The sequence below is a fragment of the Epinephelus moara genome, chromosome 16 (assembly GCF_006386435.1).
Source record: "Epinephelus moara isolate mb chromosome 16, YSFRI_EMoa_1.0, whole genome shotgun sequence".
Classification (NCBI taxonomy): Eukaryota; Metazoa; Chordata; class Actinopteri; order Perciformes; family Serranidae; genus Epinephelus; species Epinephelus moara.
The window spans coordinates 1,901,858-1,921,152 of record NC_065521.1 but is presented as its reverse complement, the minus strand read 5'-3'; the positions used below and the strand labels follow the sequence as shown (position 1 = coordinate 1,921,152).

Sequence of the window (19,295 nt, the reverse complement as noted above, 5' to 3'; positions counted from 1 at the left end):
TGTCCCTCTGTGTCCCCCTGTGTCCCTCTGTGTCCCCCTGTATCCCCCTGTGTCCCTCTGTGTCCCCCTGTATCCCCCTGTGTCCCCCTGTGTCCCTGTGTCCCCCTGTGTGGAGAGAGGCATCATGGGAAATTAGCAAGCAGAATCATCTTTGAGGGATGCTGGTGGCTCAGTGGATAGAGCAGGCATCCCATATGGCTTTTGCCGCAGCTTCCCAGGTTCGACTCCGGCCTGTGGCTGCATGTCACTCCCTCTGTCTCTGTCCTCTTTCACGCTTAACTGTCCTGTCAGTTTAAGACAAAATGCCCCCCCCCCCGTCCTTGCTAATTTCAGCAGCTGTTTTCAGCACATATAGATGGCTGATGACTTACTTGAAGTTTGAATCCTCTAAAAACTATCATACCCAAGAGCACTGAGATTTCCTACATACGAACAACCCATGTGTGTCTGCCAGCGTGCTTCAGGCTGGGCAGTGGGGAGGACACAGGGTGATAATGTTTCATACTTGGGATGACACAATAAAGATGGTGGGTCAACTGTTACCTTTGGTGTGGCGTCCTCTTTCATATGGTGCAGCCTCCTGCCCCCACTGAGCCGGGTTATGTTACTGTTGGTACGGAGGCTGTAACACCGACTAATATTAATGAAATGTCCTAAAATAAAAGTCCAACTAATATTAATAAATTGACCAAAAAATATAAATAAAATGTCTGAAATATTTATAAAGTTTTAATAACGTGTCCAACAAATATTGATAAATAGTCGGGAAAAATATTTATAGAAAGTCCAACAAATATAAATTAAATGTCTGAAAAATGATGGGTGTGTCCTTAAGTACAAATCTGTTCATGTTGATGTGCAAACACAAAAACTACATGAAAGTGTCGTCAAACGAGGACGGCAGGACTGACTCATGAGGCTGTGATGTCATCAGATGAGGACGGACGCTGAACTTTCTGATCATTTTCATTTTATTGAAGAAAAAAATGTTTACTAAAATAAGACAGACAGGAAGAGCCACGTGACAGAAGGACAGATGGACACAGACACCAGCAGGTTTTGAGTGACTTTGAAACAGTTTGAAAGATGGCGGCGATGACAGCGGCGGCGGTCAGCGGTTCTCAGGGTACTGGTTGACTTGCGGGGTCATGTGATCCTCGGCCTCCTCTAGCCTTGGTTTGATCCAGCCCAGGTAACGGGACACTTTGGTAAACACCAGACCGCTGCCACCACCATCCTCGCAGCCCGAGGACCATGACATCAGCAACCCCGTCAGAAACGCCGTCCCATGCTCGACTGTGGCAACCGGAGTCCCCGGCAACAGGTCGCCACAGCGGCTGACCTCTGACCTCAACTGGTCTTCTGAGGACTTCTGAACCTTTGTCCTGCTGCTGTCATAGTTTTCAGCTCCGTTTGGCGTCCCCCGGGTGCCATTTTGTTTCCCTGCAGCTCCATTCGGGCTCCCCTGGGCTGGCTCGGCTCCATCGTGCCTCCTCATGCAGAACATTTTGTTGCTGAGCGGATGCGACACATTGAGCTGACGGCGGCACTCGGCCAGCGTCATGTAGACCAGCTCCTGAGTCCGACCGACGCCCCGCCCCCCAGCCACGCCCCTCGTCCCAGAATGCATCAGGATGTTTTCACAGAAGTCCTTGGTGGGCAGGCAGAGGTGGATGAGGGTGGAACTAAAGGGCAAGGGGCGGGTCAGCTCAAGGAGGGCGAGGTCGTTGTCGTGGTGACCTGCACGGAAACGTTCATGGATGTACAGCGCCCGCACGGGGACGACCACCATCTTGTCGTCGTCACCTAGGAGACAAGACGTTAATATCATCCAGCAGGCTTTTATTTTGAAGGACATGTTGGCCAAAAGTAAGTGGACAGCGGTTTGAGACAGTGATGTCATCAGTCTTTTAAGGATTATCTTCATGATTTAAGGACCAAATAAAACACCTTAATTTTTCCTTTAAGTGTGAATTGATTCAACCCTTTAGGAACCCCTTAACCTGCAGATAATCCATTAAATCTGAACAATCCCCCTTAAAGTTTTGGAGTCTGAAAATGTTTAAGTGAATGGTAAAGTTATTTCCCTTAAGTTAAGGGACGTTACACTTTATGTGTCTGAAATCTACACCTCTTAAACCCCGACTAAGAATCCCTTAACTCTCACCTGTCCACATACTTTTGGCCTGGTATTACAGCAGTGAAACAGTGCTCGGTACCGGCGACCACGGCGAAGTTGGAGGGTCGGAGGTTGGACGCCGAGTCCTGGACGAGGCAGCGGGCGGCGGTCAGGACGGAGCGTCGACCAAGCACCACACCTTCACAAAGCTCCGCTCCTCTGCTGTCCAGCAGGGACACCTGGAGGAGCAAAACAACCACATGATGAAGAGTAACCAATGAACTGACAGCTGGCTGTGACTGGCTGTGACTGGCTGAGACGGTTGTACCTGCCAGGGCCACGCAGACACCGACGTGTTGACCTGGTCAGGAAGTTGCCCACAGGGAAACGTGACTGCGGACACAAAGACGAGGTTAGTTCACCCGTTACAGCTGCTCAGGAAATGTTTAAGGCTTATGGCGACGGTGGTGTCAGACCCTCAGGAAGGCAGCTCCGCCCATCCATCTGCAGTTTGAATCCTGGCATGCAGGAGCAGGTGAAGGAGTAGTAGGATGCCGTGCACAGCTGGTGACACGCCGTCGGGCCGTCAGTTGGACACTCTGCGAACTCTAAGACACACGACAATGAGACATGTATATTGAAGGAGGTGGGGCTAACTGTCATTGTGGGCGTGGTCCAAACCTCTGAACTGTGGCGCTACGGGCGGCTGTCCTCTGTCTCCCAGAACTTCCAGTTCACAGACAGGGCCGTAGTGGGAGGCGGGGCAGGAGCAGTTGAACCCGCCCACTCTGTCAGTGCAGTTTCCTCCATGGAGGCAGGGGTCGGGATCGCACTGATCGCCATCTGATCACAGATCAATCACACTGATCACCATCTGATCACAGATCAATCACACTGATCGCCATCTGATCACAGATCAATCACACTGATCGCATCTGATCACAGATCAATCACGCTGATCACAGATCAATCACACTGATCGCCATCTGATCACAGATCAATCACACTGCTCGCCATCTGATCACAGATCAATTACACTGATCGCCATCTGATCACAGATCAATCGCACCGATCGCCATCTGATCACAGATCAATCACACTGATCGCCATCTGATCACAGATCAACCGATCACCATCTGATCACAGATCAATCACACTGGCCGCATCTGATCACAGATCAATCATACTGATCGCCATCTGATCACAGATCAATCACACTGATCGCCATCTGATCACAGATCAATCACACTGATCGCCATCTGATCACAAATCAATCGCACCGATCGCCATCTGATCACGGATCAATCACACTGATCGCCATCTGATCACAGATCAACCGATCGCCATCTGATCACAGATCAACCGATCGCCATCTGATCACAGATCAATCACACTGACCGCATCTGATCACAGATCAATCACACCGATCGCCATCTGATCACAGATCAATCACACTGATCGCCATCTGATCACAGATCAATCACACCGATCAGATTTAACTCAGCGTCAGACACAGTTAAAAATCATTGATAAAGTTTTCATTGTGTTTTAATGACGGAGGATTTCGGCCACATTAAAAATATTAGCGTTGATTTTAAGAATGACGTCACAATATTCCGAGAGTAATTAATTTAGAGGAAATAAAGTCGTAACATTTACAAGGAAAAGTTGTAAATTCACGAGATTAAACTTGTGATACATTTTATACGTTTAATTTTTAAAAAAAAATTGTAAATTCCGATTTTTATGTCTCACGAATTTATGAGTTCACTCTTCTGTCTCATAGATTCCTATGAAGTCAGTCTCATAAAGTTTAATATCATGACTTTATTCATTGTTTCCGTATGGCTCTCATCCTTCCTTGTAGCATTTCAGTTTTCGGGCTGACTGTAGTTGTTAGAGTCCACAGATATCAATAAATAGTCAGTACTAACAAACAGTATCGTCAGTGTCCAGGTATCGTAAAAACTCACCGACGTAAACAGTCCAGAATTCCATCTACAGAGAAACAAACCAGTTAGAACCAGTTTACAGACACGTTTTAATTTGCTGTGTGTGACACGTGTTTTTGATGGCTGAGAGTCGTACCGTCTTCTTGGTGTCCTCGAAGTACTCGCGTGCTTCTTCCCAGCTGCACGTCTCCTCGTAACACTCGCGCTCCAGGTTCCCCTGCAGGATCTCCTCCACTAGGAACAGGTTGGCCCGTCTGGACCGCAGGAACACGTCCTGCCTCCGAGGAAGCTGAAACACTTTGAACAGATTTTAATTCACAGTATAATTAATATACCATCATTATGATGCAGTTGAACAGAAATACTCATGACATCATCATTTTAAGTATAAGAAAGAAAGTTACGTTTGTTTGTACTTTTATATAAACAATCCACTTTTTACATATTTATTTATACATTTAATATCGATCAATAATCTTATTGTAATTCACAGTATACTGATAGTTAAAATAAATTCAGACTGAGTCAGTGCTCGTCACAACTGTCTTTTTTGATATAAGTTAAAACATGCTAACTACACGTTACGACACAGAAACCAAAAAACCTCTGGCGTGTTTTTGGAGTACGTCCGGACTCCGTACATTTCCAGTTTGAGCTGGAACTTTAACGTGATTCGTTTGGTTTAACGTCAAACTGAAGACTTTAAATCTTTATTTAACGGACAAACTGCAATCTGAGGAAAGGGCCCCAGAGGTCAGAGGTCTTACCTTGTCCTTGGATGAGAACCTGAAGGAAACAAGCGAAGGCGTAGAGACACAGAAGAGACGCTGGACAACGAACCGACATGATGCTGGCCGCCATGACACTGACTCCGCTACACACGCACGCACACACACACACACACACACAAACAGCGATGAGTCACGGCTGCTTCATGAAACATCTGTGACCTGAAATCCTGAATCTGTCGTTAAAGAGTCTGAAACACGGAAAATAAAAATATCCAGACGTCACTTATTATAAATCTGACCAGACATCACTGCGTTCACAGACGACTCCTCTCTATGTTTATCTGTAAATGAATGTGATGAAAGTTGTAAATTACTGTCGGATCAGTTTCTCTAAAGAGTTAACAGAGTAAATGCCGTGTCCCCGCTGTGGACTCTGACCTCTCCTCAGAGAAACCTCACAAAACAAGCAGCACAGCCGAGGTTTGTTTATTTGAGACAAACAAGAGATTAATCATTTCACATGATCCAGGACAGAACACGGAGACGGACAGGTGGAGGTGGTCACTGTGTTTTTAAAAATATCTCCAGACCAACACATTTAAGTCTTTATTTTCTGTCTCCACTTCCAAAAGTGACGTCTTCAAACAGCTTCTACTGATCAGTCTGATTGATTCATTATCAGAGCAGCTGCTGAGTCATTGTCTGACTCATCAATAACTTTGATAATGTTTTAATTACTTAACTATATTTTTTTTGTCGAAACCCGTGTCACCGTGAGTTTCCTCCAGGTGCTCTGACATGTTCTCCCTCTGTCACCGTGAGTTTCCTCCAGGTGCTCTGACATGTTCTCCCTGTGTCAGCGTGGGTTTCCTCCAGGTGCTCTGACATGTTCTCTCTGTGTCAGCGTGGGTTTCCTCCAGATGCTCTGACATGTTCTCCCCGTGTCAGCGTGGGTTTCCTCCAGGTGCTCTAACATGTTCTCCCCGTGTCAGCGTGGGTTTCCTCCAGGTGCTCTGACATGTTCTCCCTGTGTCAGCGTGGATTTCCTCCAGGTGCTTTGACATGTTCTGCCTGTGTCAGCGTGGATTTCCTCCAGGTGCTCTGACATGTTCTACCTGTGTCAGTGTGGGTTTCCTCCAGGTGCTCCAGCTTCCTCCCACAGTCCAAAGACATGCAGGTTAATTGGTGACTCTAAATTGTCCGTAGATGTGAATGTGAGTTTGAATGTCTGTCTCTATGTGTGGGGGAAATTAATGAATGAATGTATTTTTATTGTTTTACTTTCGTGCACTTTGTGACCTTGTTTATTATTATTATCATTATTATTATTATTATTATTGTTATTATTATTGTTATTTTATTTCCAATAAACTCTGATGTTTAGGCTCAAATTTGAAAGTATGAATAAAAATATAAAATGTAAAAACTCTAAATAACTGAACAGATTTAAGGTGAAAGGAAACATTTATATTTTTTATATAAATCTCTGCATTTTTACGACTGATAAAATGCTTTAAGTTTCAATGAAGAAACTGAGAACAATTAAATATAAAATTTGGAATATTTTAATTTCAATGACACAAAACTTCAGACTGTTGTCATGTTATTATATTTCTTTATTTTTAAAAGTTCATTCCTGACAGTGGCTGATAAACAACACAGGAAACACACACATTTCAAATGTTTTAACAAGACTGAACGCTAACGTATGCTAACGTGTTAGCAACGACTGCTTTACAAGCTGATTACAGATCTGCTGCCTCATTAAAGCCTTGTTAACTCAAATATCAAGGGACCGAGAACAGAACCCTGAGGAACGCCTACAGTTATAAAGGACCCTGTCAGTGATCATGGTTCTCTGCTGTTTGCTAACGTGTTAGCCACTAGAAGCTAATCATAGGTTGAGTATTGTTATTGCCAGGGTGTTGTGCTGCCCCCCAGTGGCCAAACATAGTAATGACTGCAGCTTTAAGACTGTTGGTTTTTTAAATGTTGTCAGATGATAAAAGTTGTTCAGAGTTTGTGACGTGGAAACATCAATGATTACATGAGACACACAAAGTGTGGCTGATCTCTGCTTGATGGTCTCAACCAATGAAAACCGGCGGGCAGCGTCTTACAGAACCAGCCTTTGGATGGCTCCACGGCGCCTCCTTGCCGTGCCGCCGCCCTGCTCTTTGGGCACCAGTTTCTCGATGCCGTCGTTGATCCAGCGGATGTACTTGGACACCTGAGTGTAGATGCCATATTTGCCTTTGCGTGCGCAGCCTTCACCCCAGCTCACAATGCCGGTGATGAAGTAGGTGTTGCCGTAGCTTGTGACGTGCGGCCCACCGCTGTCACCTTGGCAGGCGTCCTTGGCTATTGTGTCGTAGCCTGCGCAGAACATGCGGAAGGAGATTCGCAGCTGGGTGGATTCGATGCAGGTGTGTCGATCCACATAGGGTAGGGCAAGACGCTGCAGGATCTGGGATGGCTGCCGCCCCTCGCCGACACGGCCGAAACCGCTTACGATGCCCTCCGACTGTCGCATCAGCACCTGCACAGGAAGGAGGAGATGCGCGTTAGAATACTATCAGTTACTCTCATGTTGGTACAGGATGTGTGAGCTGCTGGTTAGCTTAGCATTAAAACTGGAAACAGCTAGCTTAGCTTAGTGTTAAAACAGGAAACAGCTATCTTAGCTAAGCATAAAGACAGGAAACAGGTGGAAACAGCTAGTTTAGCTTAGCATAAAGACTGGAAACAGAGGGAGGCAACTACCTTAGCTTAGCATAAAAACTAGAAACAGAGGGAAACAGCTTAGTATAAAGACTGGAAACGGGAGCAGCTAGCTTAGATTTGCATAAAGACTGGAAACAGCTAATTTAGCTTAGCTTAAAGACTTGAAATAGAGTAATAGCTATCTGAGCTTAGCATTAAGACTGGAAACAGGTAGAAACAGCTAGTTTAGCTTAGCATAAAGACTGGAAACGGGAGCAGCTAGCTTAGATTTGCATAAAGACTGGAAACAGCTAGTTTAGCTTAGCTTAAAGACTTGAAATAGGGTAATAGCTATCTGAACTTAGCATTAAGACTGGAAACAGGTAGAAACAGCTAGTTTAGCTTAGCATAAAGACTGGAAAAAGCTAGCCAAAATGAACTCGTTATCTGGTTGTTTAATTTGTACAGAAATCAAATGTCAAAACAACAGTTAGCCGTTTCAGCGTTCGGGAATTACAGGTCGGACTACCTCTCGGCACGGACCAGTAACTTCCTGACAGCTACACTGGTTGCCTGGCAACAAGAAATAGTCAGGTACATGATCACTGAGTAAAACAGCAAGTTGTTTATTGTGAACGGAGCAACCAAAGGTTCACCTTCTCAGCGAAGTCGGCCTCTGGGATGCAGGCGGGCAGGATGTATCTGGTGAAGGTGATGGGCGTGGCCAGTTTGATGAGGGCGATATCGTTGTGGTAGGTGTCTGGTCTGTACTTGTTGTGGGTGATGATGGTCTCCACCTGGTGCGTGGCTTCATTCCCGTGCTCCACCGCCACGTCAAACTCACCTGAGGACACACACAGTGTTTCAGACACTCAAGCTCTGTACGTCAACACCTAAACGCATTGGTTCATCAGACCTACCCAGCTTGACATAGATGTAGCGTGATTGGTTCATGCAGTGGGCGGCGGTCAGAATGATATACTCGTTGAGGATGGTTCCTCCGCAGAACCCTCGGTCCTCCTCGTTCAGGAGGAGAGCCTGTGAGGACCAGGCGGGAAATAGAAGGGTTAACAATACACAACATCTGCAGGTATGGACCCATGTCAAATATGGACTCCTAAGGGTCCATCTGGAGACATTAATGGGCTGATATGGACATTCAGATGTCCGTGTAGAGACATTAATGGACACCTGGACAATAATGGACTGCCAGGTGTCCACACTCCCTGGTGTGTCCTCTGCTATGGGCGTCTTTTCCTCTATGTTGTTCCTTATTCTCTTATTTAAGGACATTATCATCATCATCATCATCAGCAGCAGCAGTTTTTCCTTTGATTCTAAAAGAGAAGGTGTTTCTACCTGCCATGGACATTGTCCCGGTGGACAGTCCTCTCCGTTGACAATGCGGGTCGTACCCACGTTCTCAGACAAGATCTCCTCTTCAAAGATCACAAACTGTGGAAGGACCCTATCATTGCTGCTGTTCCCAGGAAGTGAGGACGTGTTGGACATGGACTGGTGCTGGGTGGAGTTGGTGCTGAGGTCCGTCAGGTTGGACCCAGTGGCGTCCTCCTTTGTGGTGTTCTGGCGCTCATACCTGAAAACAGTCCGGGTCTTTCCGCTGATGACGGCACCGCATTTGAAGGGTTCTGTAAGAGATGACGTGAAGTTGAGATCAGACAGGGAGTAGAACGTAGAGCCTGATAATTCTATCTGTCCTGATGGCAGTGCAACAGTATGTTTGAGAAACCTTTAGGACTCGTCACCACGTAACGAGGCCTCAGCACTCTTTATCTCTCCAACCAGAAACATTGAGATTAACTGATACAACAAGACCACGTGGAGTCTGCTTCACCATTGGAGTCACAGGATTTGTAATCTGGTCCCAGGAAGTATCCGTTGGCGCAGGAGCACTCAACGTTTCCTCGCACCACGTTGCAGAAGTGTTGGCAGCCTCCATTTTTATTCTCACAGAGCTCAGGAATAACTGCAAAGACAAAGGAAACACCGTCACGTCCAGGGCCAGAGTTCGGACCACACACCAGGTACCTCCGATACCCTGCTGTTAGACGACCCAGCTGAACAGGTTCATGATGATGTGTTGACATTAACACAACAACCTGACAGGAACAAAGGGTTCATTCAAGAGAAACAGGAAATGGAGACGTGATCCAGGAGGGTTCCATGTTTCTGTGATGGGTAAGGATCTGGTTTAAAGACGTGGGGTCAAGGTTGAGCCCCACCCTCCAGAGGGACTGTGGTTCTGTACCGATTTCACAGTTGAAGCCCTGGTACCCGGGCTGGCAGTAGCAGGTGTAGCTGCCGATCCCATCTTTGCAGAGTCCTTGATGAGCGCAGGGCATGGAATCGCATGCATCGCCATCTGCAGGAACAAACAGAGCAGACCGAGGTCAGATGACAAGAACTCTCAAATGTTGACAAAGTTTGACACATAGATTTGAACGTCAGAGCCGTAGACCAGCCAATAGGAGGCAGCGTTTCAATTCCTGCTTTCATTGGTAATATTTGGACTTTACAAAGCTCAGTTCAGGGTTCAGTTACTTCCTGTAATCTAGTTTCTTGTAGGTACATTTCCTGCTTTGGTTCCAGCACCTGATATCACCCCTAACACCTGAATCACCATGTAGCACATCCTCACTGTGCAAACTGTCAGGGTTTCTAAATTAGCCCTTTGGTTCAGTAACTGACGAAACTGAACGAACATCTTACCAACGTATTTGGCCCAAAATTCATCCTGCAACAGAAGAAAAAAAAAATCACAGTCAGTTCAAAAGAATGTAAAATCACATCAGCTGGTCTCAGAACAGAAAAGTTCATGTGGGTTTAAGCCTCAGCGACTGTGACAGCCACGACCCAGACATAAATTTGGTACAAACATCATTGAGTGAACGATGAATCGACAAGGCTGTGGTAGTCAAAGGTCAAGGTTATTCTTACATCGTCTGTCTCATCCCTCTTGGCCTTGAAGGAATTCCCTCAGATTTGGCACAAACGTCCAGTTGGACTCAATGATAAACTTATTAGAATTTGGTGTTCAAAGGTAAAGGTCACTGTGATCTTGCTTCCATCTCATTCATTCATGTTTTCGGGTTATCTTTCCGTCTCATTCATGTGAACAATATATCTCAAGAAGGCCTTAAAGGGAACTCTTCAAACTTGGCACAAACGTCCCCTTGGACTGAAGAATGAACTGATTAGACTTTGGTATCTCATTTATGTGGATGTGATACCTTAGGAACACCTTGAAGGACACTGACCTCATTTGTCTCATTCTAATGGACATTCATTCATTCATTCATCTTCTAACCGCTTCATCCTCTTGAGGGTCGCGGGGGGGCTGGAGCCTATCCCAGCTGACATCGGGCGAGAGGCAGGGTACACCCTGGACAGGTCGCCAGGTCGCCAGACTATCGCAGGGCTGACACATAGAGACAAACAACCATTCACGCTCACATTCACACCTACGGACAATTTAGAGTTATCAATTAACCTAGTCCCCAATCTGCATGTCTTTGGACTGTGGGAGGAAGCCGGAGTGCCCGGAGAGAACCCACGCTGACACGGAGAGAACATGCAAACTCCGCACAGAAGGGCTCCCACGCCTGGGATCGAACCGGCAACCCTCTTGCTGTGAGGCGAGAGTGCTAACCACCACACCACCGTGCCGCCCCTGATAGACATTCATTCTTGTGATCTCTCAAGAACACCTTAAGGAAATTTCATCAAATTTGGCACAGATATCCACTTGGACTGAAGACTAGATTGATTAAAATTTGGCTGTCAAAGGTCAGTGTGACTTTACGTCTGTCTGATTCATGTAAATGTGATATCTTAAAAACACCTTGAAGGAATTTACTAAAATTTGGCACAAACATCCGCTTGGAATTAATGACGAACTGATTAAATTTTGATGGTCAAAGGTCACTGTGACCTGGTCCGTCTCATTTTCTAATTTTTGTGAATGTGGAAGTAAGAATAGTTTAGGGGAACGTCCTCAAATTTGGCACAAATGTCATCTTTGACTCGTGGATGAATTGATTACAATTTGGCTGTCAAAGGTCGAGGTCACTGTTACCTTGTGTCTCTCATTCATGTGACAGTGATATCTAAAGAAGGCCTTGAGGGAGTTTTCGCAAATTTGGCGCAAACATCCACTTGGACTCATGACTGAACTGATTATTAATTTTGTGGTCATTGTGACCTTGCATCTGTCTCATTCATGTGAATGTAATATCACCTTGAAGGAATTCCCTCAAATTTGGCACAAATGTCATCTTGAACTCGATGTTGACTAGAATTTGGTGGTCAAAGGTCATTGTGACCTGGTCCGTCTCATTTCTGTGAATGTGGAACTAAAAACAGTTTGAAGGAATGTCCTCAGATTTGGCACAAATGTCATCTTTGATTCATGGATGAGCTGATTACAATTTGGTTGTGTGTTAAGCTGGCTTAAGCTAAGCTAAGCTAATAAACAATTCCCTAAAGTTTGGGTGTTGGTTTAGGACTTGTGGCGGTGTGTGGTTTTGTTCGACGGTGGTGTTTTAGTCGATGGTTAGTACAGTTTTGTCTTTGTCCTCGAAGATCTCTCGCGCCTCCTCCCAGTCACAGCGCTCCTCCATGCACTCCCGCTCCATGTTGCCTTGTTTCAGCTCCTCCAAGAAGCTGTTGGCTCGTCTTCTGCGGGTCAGAACCTGATTGGCCACCTCGTCGTCCAAAAAGACTGAAAGACAAAGTGTTAAGTCGTCGTTAAGGTCTGATCAGATGTTTGATGTTCACCACCACCACGACTCATTGATGATCCTCAGAGGATGAATCCTAAAAGAACTGATCATCCTCTGATTTTTATCTGTTGTTGATTTTTTTACTTCAGATTTCTCAAGAGTTACCTGATGAATTGGCGAAAAAGATGTATGAATTCATGTTCCTCAGAGGATGAATCCTACTGACTGTCCTCTGGCGCCACCATGACGTCGAAAATATTTTAAGTGAAACATTTCAGGAACTATTAGATGGATTGTGATGATCAGACATGCATATTCACCAGAGGATAAATTCTCGGAAAAAAATGGTTTTGGTTCAGGTTGATGGTTGCCTGAAGATGTATCCTGATGATTTTCTGCTTTAACTTTGGGTTCTTTAGGATTCACCCTCTGGGGAACATGAATTCATACACCTTTTTTGCCAATATTCACAAAGTAAATCTTGAGATATTTGAAGTAAAAACTTTGAGAACTGGTGGCGCTAAATGAAAAGTTGGAGGATAACAAATTTATTTAGGATCCATCCTCTGGGGAACATGAACATCTGAACCAAATTTCATAACATTCCCCCAATGAATAAATCAAGATTCACTTGATGAATTGGCAAAAATCATAAAGAAATTCATGTTCCCCAGAGGAAATATACATGGTTCCCTGAAGATGTATCCTGATGATTTTCTCCTTTAACTTTTGGGTAGATTGTCATGACGTTTAGTTCAGACATTCATGTTCTTCAGAGGATGAATCAGTTAAAAAATAAATGGTTATCACACCTTGTCATCGAGTGTCAAAGTTTTTACCCGAAATATCTCAACATTTACTCAATGAATTGGCCAAAAAAGGTTCTGAAGTTCATGTTCCCCAGAGGATGGATCATAAAGACATTAATGATCCTTAGACTGTTTCCTCTAACACCACCATTGGAAAAAAATGTATGGAAATTCATGTTCCCCAGAGGAATAATACCATAACTGCTTGAATGATTGGGTTCAGATTTTTGGTTCCCTGAAGATGTATTGTAATGACCTCAAGTGCTCTCATGAGGTTAACATTTAAAGTTTTGACTGAAATGTTTCGACAGTTAGAATATTTGACGCCAGATGAAAGTTGAATTCTTTAGGATTCATCCTCTGGGGAACGTGAATGTCTGAACCAGGAGCCAAAGAAGAAAATCATCAGGCTACATCTTCAGGGAACCATGAACCAAATCAGTCTAGAAGTAATGTATGATTTTTGCCAATTCATCAAGTGAAGCTGAATTTATTTATGGGGTGAATGTGGTGAAATTTGGTTCAGATATTCATGTTCCCCAGAGGAAATATATATAATATATAACTGTTTGAATGATTTGGTTCATGGTTCCCTAAAGATGTACCCTAATGATTTTCTCCTTTAGTACCATCGTTACATTAACATGTAAAGTTTAACGTTAAATGTGTTGACAGCTGTTGTCAGACAGATTGTGATGAACTCTGGTTCATGATCCTCAGAGGATGAACCTTACTGAGTTCGATCAGGTTGTGTTTGAACTTGTCCAGATAATCTCCTAAATCTGGTCGTAGCTCCCAAAACCTCTGAAAATGTATTGTTTTTGAGTTTAAGTTTCATGACGTCACTTTGGACCAATCAAGTCTCAGTGAGTGTTCTTTCTGTCCAATCAGATGTCAGTATGCTTCATGTTGCTGTCAATCATCTAAAAAAAATCTGAAATCTGAACAAGGTCAACACACAAACCGGCGGGGTCAAATGTCACCTGTCAGCCGCCAATCAACAACCCCCCAAACACAGCCACCATCACAACACACAGTCAACATGATGAGACTCTCCCCCAACGCCATGACTCTGTTGATCCTTTGCTCCCTGTACATTTAAGTTTAGATCGTAGACAACATACCTACGTGAGCGGCGGTGGCGGCCAGGTGCAGCAGCAGGAGGCCGAGGGACAGGCGGTGAAACCAAAACATGGCCCGGGGTGGACGGCGAGCTTGAATTATTCTGTGATGAGATGAAGGAACACAGTCTGAATGTGGACAGTAGGACGGAGTGACAGAGGGGGAGGGGCCACAGGAAGGACAGTGACCTGAGGGAGGAGGAGGGACGGAGGGGGAGGGGCCACAGGGAGGACAGTGACCTGAGGGAGGAGGAGGGGCAGGAGGCAGGGCAGGAGAAGGGAGAGCTTAAACATATTCTGCTTCACTGATAGAAAGACAACTACAACTCCCAGAGTGCATCGCTGCAACAGACAGACTGAAGATACCCCTTTACTTCAGTAAAACTACAAATACCACAGAGCCTAACCACATGTCCATGCAAACCACATGACTCCGTAAACTAGTGTGTGAATATCTAAAATCAGTCTTTGAAAAGTCTTGAAAAGACCACATGTCCCCGTAAACCACATGTCCCCATAAACCACATGTCCCAGTAAACTACATGTCCCCATAAACCATGTGTCCCTGTAAGCCACATGTCCTCATGAACCACGTGTCCCAGTAAACCACATGTCCCCATAAACCATGTGTCCCTGTAAGCCACATGTCCTCATGAACCACATGTCCTTGTAAACCACATGCCCCATAAATTACATGTCCCTGTAAACCACATGCCCCATAAATTACATGTCCCTGTAAACCACATGTCCCATAAATTACATGTCCCTGTAAACCACATGTCCCATAAATTACATGTCCTTGTCATGATAACGTATGTTTTACATGTGTTCCTCTTGAGACAGTTTTAATTTTTTTTAGTATTTTAAGTAGATGATGGAACTGTTTAACAAAACAAAAACATTGTGTTTTGTATTATTGTGCAAAACAATGTATTATTTTGTATATTAGCACCTTTGGTAAAATATTCTTTGTAAGTGATGTGGGTTTATTTTTTTATTAATGTTGTTGTGCAACTTAATTGTAGACTGTACTTAAAAAATGTAGATGTTGACACCAAAGAACACGCTGTAAAAAATGTAATGTATGAACAGAGTTTATTCTGTGTGAAGTTGAATTCAGCATGTCGATATCACGGATTAATGATTTTAGGGGAAATAAAACTTTTGATGATTTGAAGAATTAAATCAAATTTTTAAACCAGTTTCTGTTCCAGCATCTCAAAAGCTTTCTCCATCGTCATCATCGTGGGCGGGTCTTTCATGATGCCCTCCACCCAGTCCACAAAGTTGGCCATGTTGGCGTACACCCCATAATACCCCGGGTGTGAACAACCCCGGCCCCAACCGACCACGCCCATCAGGAAGTGTGTGGAGCCGTAGGGTGTGACCAGCGGGCTCCCGTCATCGCCACGGCAGCTCTCCTGACGACCCTCCAGGTATCCGGCACACAGCATGTTGTCAGTGAAGTTGAACTGGGCTCTCTGGGAGCACTGGGAGTTCTGGACGATGGGGACGGACATCCTACGGAGGACAGGGGAGACCGGGACAGCAGGCGTGGCCCCGGAGATGTCAGCGTTGCCCCCGCTGGTCCTCTTGCCCCAGCCTGACACGGTGTGGTAGCGGACTGGGAGGAGCTCCTGCTGAGCGAAGTCTCTGGTGGGCAGGCAGACAGGGATGGCGTGGCGGTTCAGAGTGACAGGACGACTCAGCTGCAACAAGGCGACATCACTGTCACCCGTAGCCGGTACATAGCCGTCATGGGAGATCGCCATGGAAACAGGTATGATCTGCTCGGTGCCTTCTTCCACGTCCAAATTGTGTTCCCCTGGAAACAAGGGGAAAAAAATGTCAAATGCGACAAAGTACAAATGTCAACTTTACTGAGCAACTTCAGAAAACAACTTTACGGAATGATTTTCAAAGTTGTGTCGTCACGGTGCCACAGAAACTGAAAAAGACACTGTTAAATAAGACATTACAAATGTCACATTTATGGGGAAAAAAAAACATAATTTAACTTTAACTTTTTTAACGAATTAATAAACAACTTTTTTACAACAACTTTACTGAATAACTTTTTAAAACACCTTTACAGATTAAACAACTATATGAAGCAACTTTTGCAAACTACTCAAAAACAACTTTTATGAAACACTGACAAAAAAAACTACCAATTTTTTTTTTTTTTTTTTTAGGGAAAATCTTTAACAAAATATTTTTTTAAAAAAACTTTACAGAAACATTTTTACAAATCATTGAAATAACGAAATAACTTTTCCAAAATGTCAAGAAACAACTTTACAGAACAACTTTTAAATAAAGTTAATTGAACAACATTAGCGTGCTAATGTGACAGTGATTTATAGATGTGCAGGTGGACTGAACAGGAAGAGGAGTTACCTGCCACCACAGTGAGGCTTTGAGGGTTGTTGCCATGGATACAGTGGGCAGCGGTGACGACCCAGTTTGGACTGATCAGAGCTCCGCCACAGTGACTGTTTCCTTTTAACCGAACCAGAACCTGACGGACAGATGGACAGATGGATGACGTTAACCCTTCAGGTTCAGTTCAGTTCAGAGCAGAAGATCGATGTGTCCCTGCATTTCTTTGTGGCACCACTTTCAGGCCACATTTCCCCTGACTTTAAAAGGGCATATCAAACCAGCACTCCAGAGCCAAATACACCACAACATAACTTAAGAAATTAAAATCTAGGACATACTGCTGCTCTGACCTCGATACAGATCTTCAATTATCAGGAACTTGTAGTTCAAGTTATCAAAATGGAGAAAAATCAGAAATAATTAATAATTAGTAATAATAAATATTAATTATGTAAAATAATGACTTAATTTACATTAAATAGCAGTGTGTGAGAGAGAGACAAAAGGTGTGGGTGTGAAACCAAGGCTGTCTGGGCTAAAAACAAAATGGCTGACAACCAGGAACTACAAGATGGCCGAATCACAGATCAGATTCAGACCAGGGGAGGTTTTTCCTGACTGTGTGGTCAGTCAGGACAAAGTCAAAGGAGATGAAGCGAGTCTCTTCTTTGGGTGCAGCTCTGTTGAAGCCAATATGTGAGTGAGTCTATGTGAATGTGATATGTGTTGCAAAGGGTCTGGGTTAGGCCAGAGGATGTTTAGTAGCATGCAAGACTCTGCACTGTCTGTGAACAGCATTAGCAAACTAACATCACTTAGCTTTGGTGATGCCAACTAACCAATGACCTAACTGCAGCAATCACAATAATAACTCATATGTAACACAGACACTGATAAAGTGCACCAAACACAACGTTTGCAACTAACTCTCCAGCAACAAGGAGAACCAAGTTGAGTTAGCATCCCAACGTCTAACTCTGCAAGGAGCCCGAGCGACCAGCTTCCTCAGATCTGCTCCTTCGGAACGAGGACACAGCAAAGACTGAATCTGGAACCACAGCTCTTTCCAGCCTTCAACTGCCTGCTAATGAAAGCAACACTCCTTAGCATCTTTTTTCCCCTCCATCCATTCATGGACTGGTAACGAAACAACTGGACATAACAAGCTAGTGCAGCAGTACGAGCTGAGCAGGACAGTTAGCCTTTATGAGTGTCTGCGTGACATGTGTTGATGTGATGTTTTCACAGAGTTATTATTGTGATTTGTTTGTTTTTATTGATTGTTGCAGTTAGGTTATTGGTTAGTTGGCTTCACCAAAGCTAAGTGCTGTAGCATGCAACTAAACATCCTCTGTACTAACCCGGGCACCTTTTGCAACATATATCACATACACATAGACTCAAATTGGCTTTCAGAATAGCTACACCCAAAGAGGAGACTCAAAGTTCCTGCTTCTTGTAAATTAAGTCTAAGTATTTAACAAAATTATTAATTATTATCAATAATTATTAATTATTATCAAAATAATTATCTATTATTCCTGGTAGCCATTTTGATCCTTCAATTGGAGATGAAGTCAGGTCCCAACACTGATGACCCCGTGATGTTTCCTGTAGCGCCCCCTTCAGGACTCAGGTTACCTGCCAGGGACAGTCTCCTTTGGGACAGTGGTTGGACCCCACCAGTCTGGTCTGATCCACCACAGTCTGGTTCAGGCCTGTTTCTTGTGGAGGCAGCCGACCACACGGATACTCCACTGCAACACACACACACAACCATCACAGTACTCACTGCAGAGTACCAGCCAGTATTTCAGTAAAAAAGTAACTAAAGTACTTCTCTCTGAGATGTAATGGAGGATAAAGTAACAGATTAGTATTCATGTGTAACCAGAGGATTAAAAATGTGTCTACCAGGGGGCAGATCAGAGCCGACACCTAAATATTTTCTTTAACAAATCTCAGTTTGTTTGGATCAATGTTAAGATCAGAATCAGCTGTTTGACAGTATATTAATAATCCATAAATCATTAAAGTCAGTTTCTAAGCACGAAGAGGAAGTAGTATTCAGGTGGTATTTGTACCCTGAGCAACACACTGCCGCCCGTCTTCTCCCAGTTTGTATCCGTCAGCACAGAAACATTTCCGTCTTTGTCCTGAGCCGTCACAGAAATGTTGACAGTGTCCGTTCTGGTAGAGACACTTCAGGATGTCTTCTATCACTACAGGAAGATAACAGTTAACACAATGGGATTTATATATACATATACATATATATATATATATATATATATATATATATATATGTATATATGTGTTAGATAACAAAGACACTTCAGTATGTAAAACTCCAGTTAGCAGCCCACACTATTATTAGCTTAAATCCCTTTTATTGGTCAAAATGTGGAGCTTCACCAGGTCAGTAAAAGAGACGGCACCTTTAGTTAAAGTTTTACAGCTGTGTGTAGTACATCTGTCTTGTACTTGTTACTGTTTTTACTTGATTCATATATATATATACAGTGGTGTGAAAAAGTGTTTGCCCCCTTCCTGATTTCTTACTTTTTTGCATGTTTTCCACACTTAAATGTTTCAGATCATCAAACAAATTTAAACATTAGTCAAAGATAACACAAGTAAACACAAAATGCAGTTTTTAAATGAAGGGTTTTATTAATGAGGAAGAAAAAAATCCAAAGCTACATGGCCCTGTGTGAAAAAGTGTTTGCCCCC

The 19,295-nt window shown here is 44.0% G+C and overlaps 3 protein-coding genes across 3 annotated transcripts in view; all 3 read right to left on the bottom strand.

The window, feature by feature from the left end:
• Positions 1 to 953: 953 nt before the first annotated feature.
• On the bottom strand, positions 954 to 5,072 carry prozb (protein Z, vitamin K-dependent plasma glycoprotein b). The gene is made up of 8 exons (XM_050065325.1): positions 4,839 to 5,072; positions 4,208 to 4,368; positions 4,093 to 4,117; positions 2,801 to 2,962; positions 2,596 to 2,727; positions 2,448 to 2,512; positions 2,220 to 2,358; positions 954 to 1,806 (listed from the first exon to the last, which is right to left on the bottom strand). Exons 1-8 carry the CDS (start codon positions 4,930 to 4,932, stop codon positions 1,112 to 1,114), a joined length of 1,473 nt encoding a protein of 490 aa, XP_049921282.1. The 5' UTR covers positions 4,933 to 5,072; the 3' UTR covers positions 954 to 1,111.
• Positions 5,073 to 6,403: 1,331 nt separating this feature from the next.
• Positions 6,404 to 14,452, bottom strand: f10 (coagulation factor X). Its single transcript, XM_050065331.1, has 9 exons — positions 14,181 to 14,452; positions 12,086 to 12,246; positions 10,236 to 10,260; positions 9,775 to 9,888; positions 9,361 to 9,492; positions 8,865 to 9,154; positions 8,426 to 8,543; positions 8,162 to 8,349; positions 6,404 to 7,341 (listed from the first exon to the last, which is right to left on the bottom strand). The coding sequence occupies exons 1-9, from the start codon at positions 14,248 to 14,250 to the stop codon at positions 6,919 to 6,921; spliced, it is 1,521 nt and encodes a 506-aa protein (XP_049921288.1). The 5' UTR covers positions 14,251 to 14,452; the 3' UTR covers positions 6,404 to 6,918.
• Positions 14,453 to 15,255: 803 nt separating this feature from the next.
• The window catches only part of f7i (coagulation factor VIIi), an 8,237-nt gene continuing 4,197 nt past the window's right edge, over positions 15,256 to 19,295 (bottom strand). Inside the window, exons 5-8 of the mRNA XM_050065326.1 lie at positions 18,647 to 18,784; positions 18,204 to 18,319; positions 16,578 to 16,698; positions 15,256 to 16,002 (exon numbers count right to left, since the gene is read on the bottom strand). Of these exons, the coding sequence (XP_049921283.1) occupies positions 15,371 to 16,002; positions 16,578 to 16,698; positions 18,204 to 18,319; positions 18,647 to 18,784 (1,007 nt within the window). The 3' untranslated portion in view covers positions 15,256 to 15,370. The remainder of the gene's footprint in view (positions 16,003 to 16,577; positions 16,699 to 18,203; positions 18,320 to 18,646; positions 18,785 to 19,295) is intronic.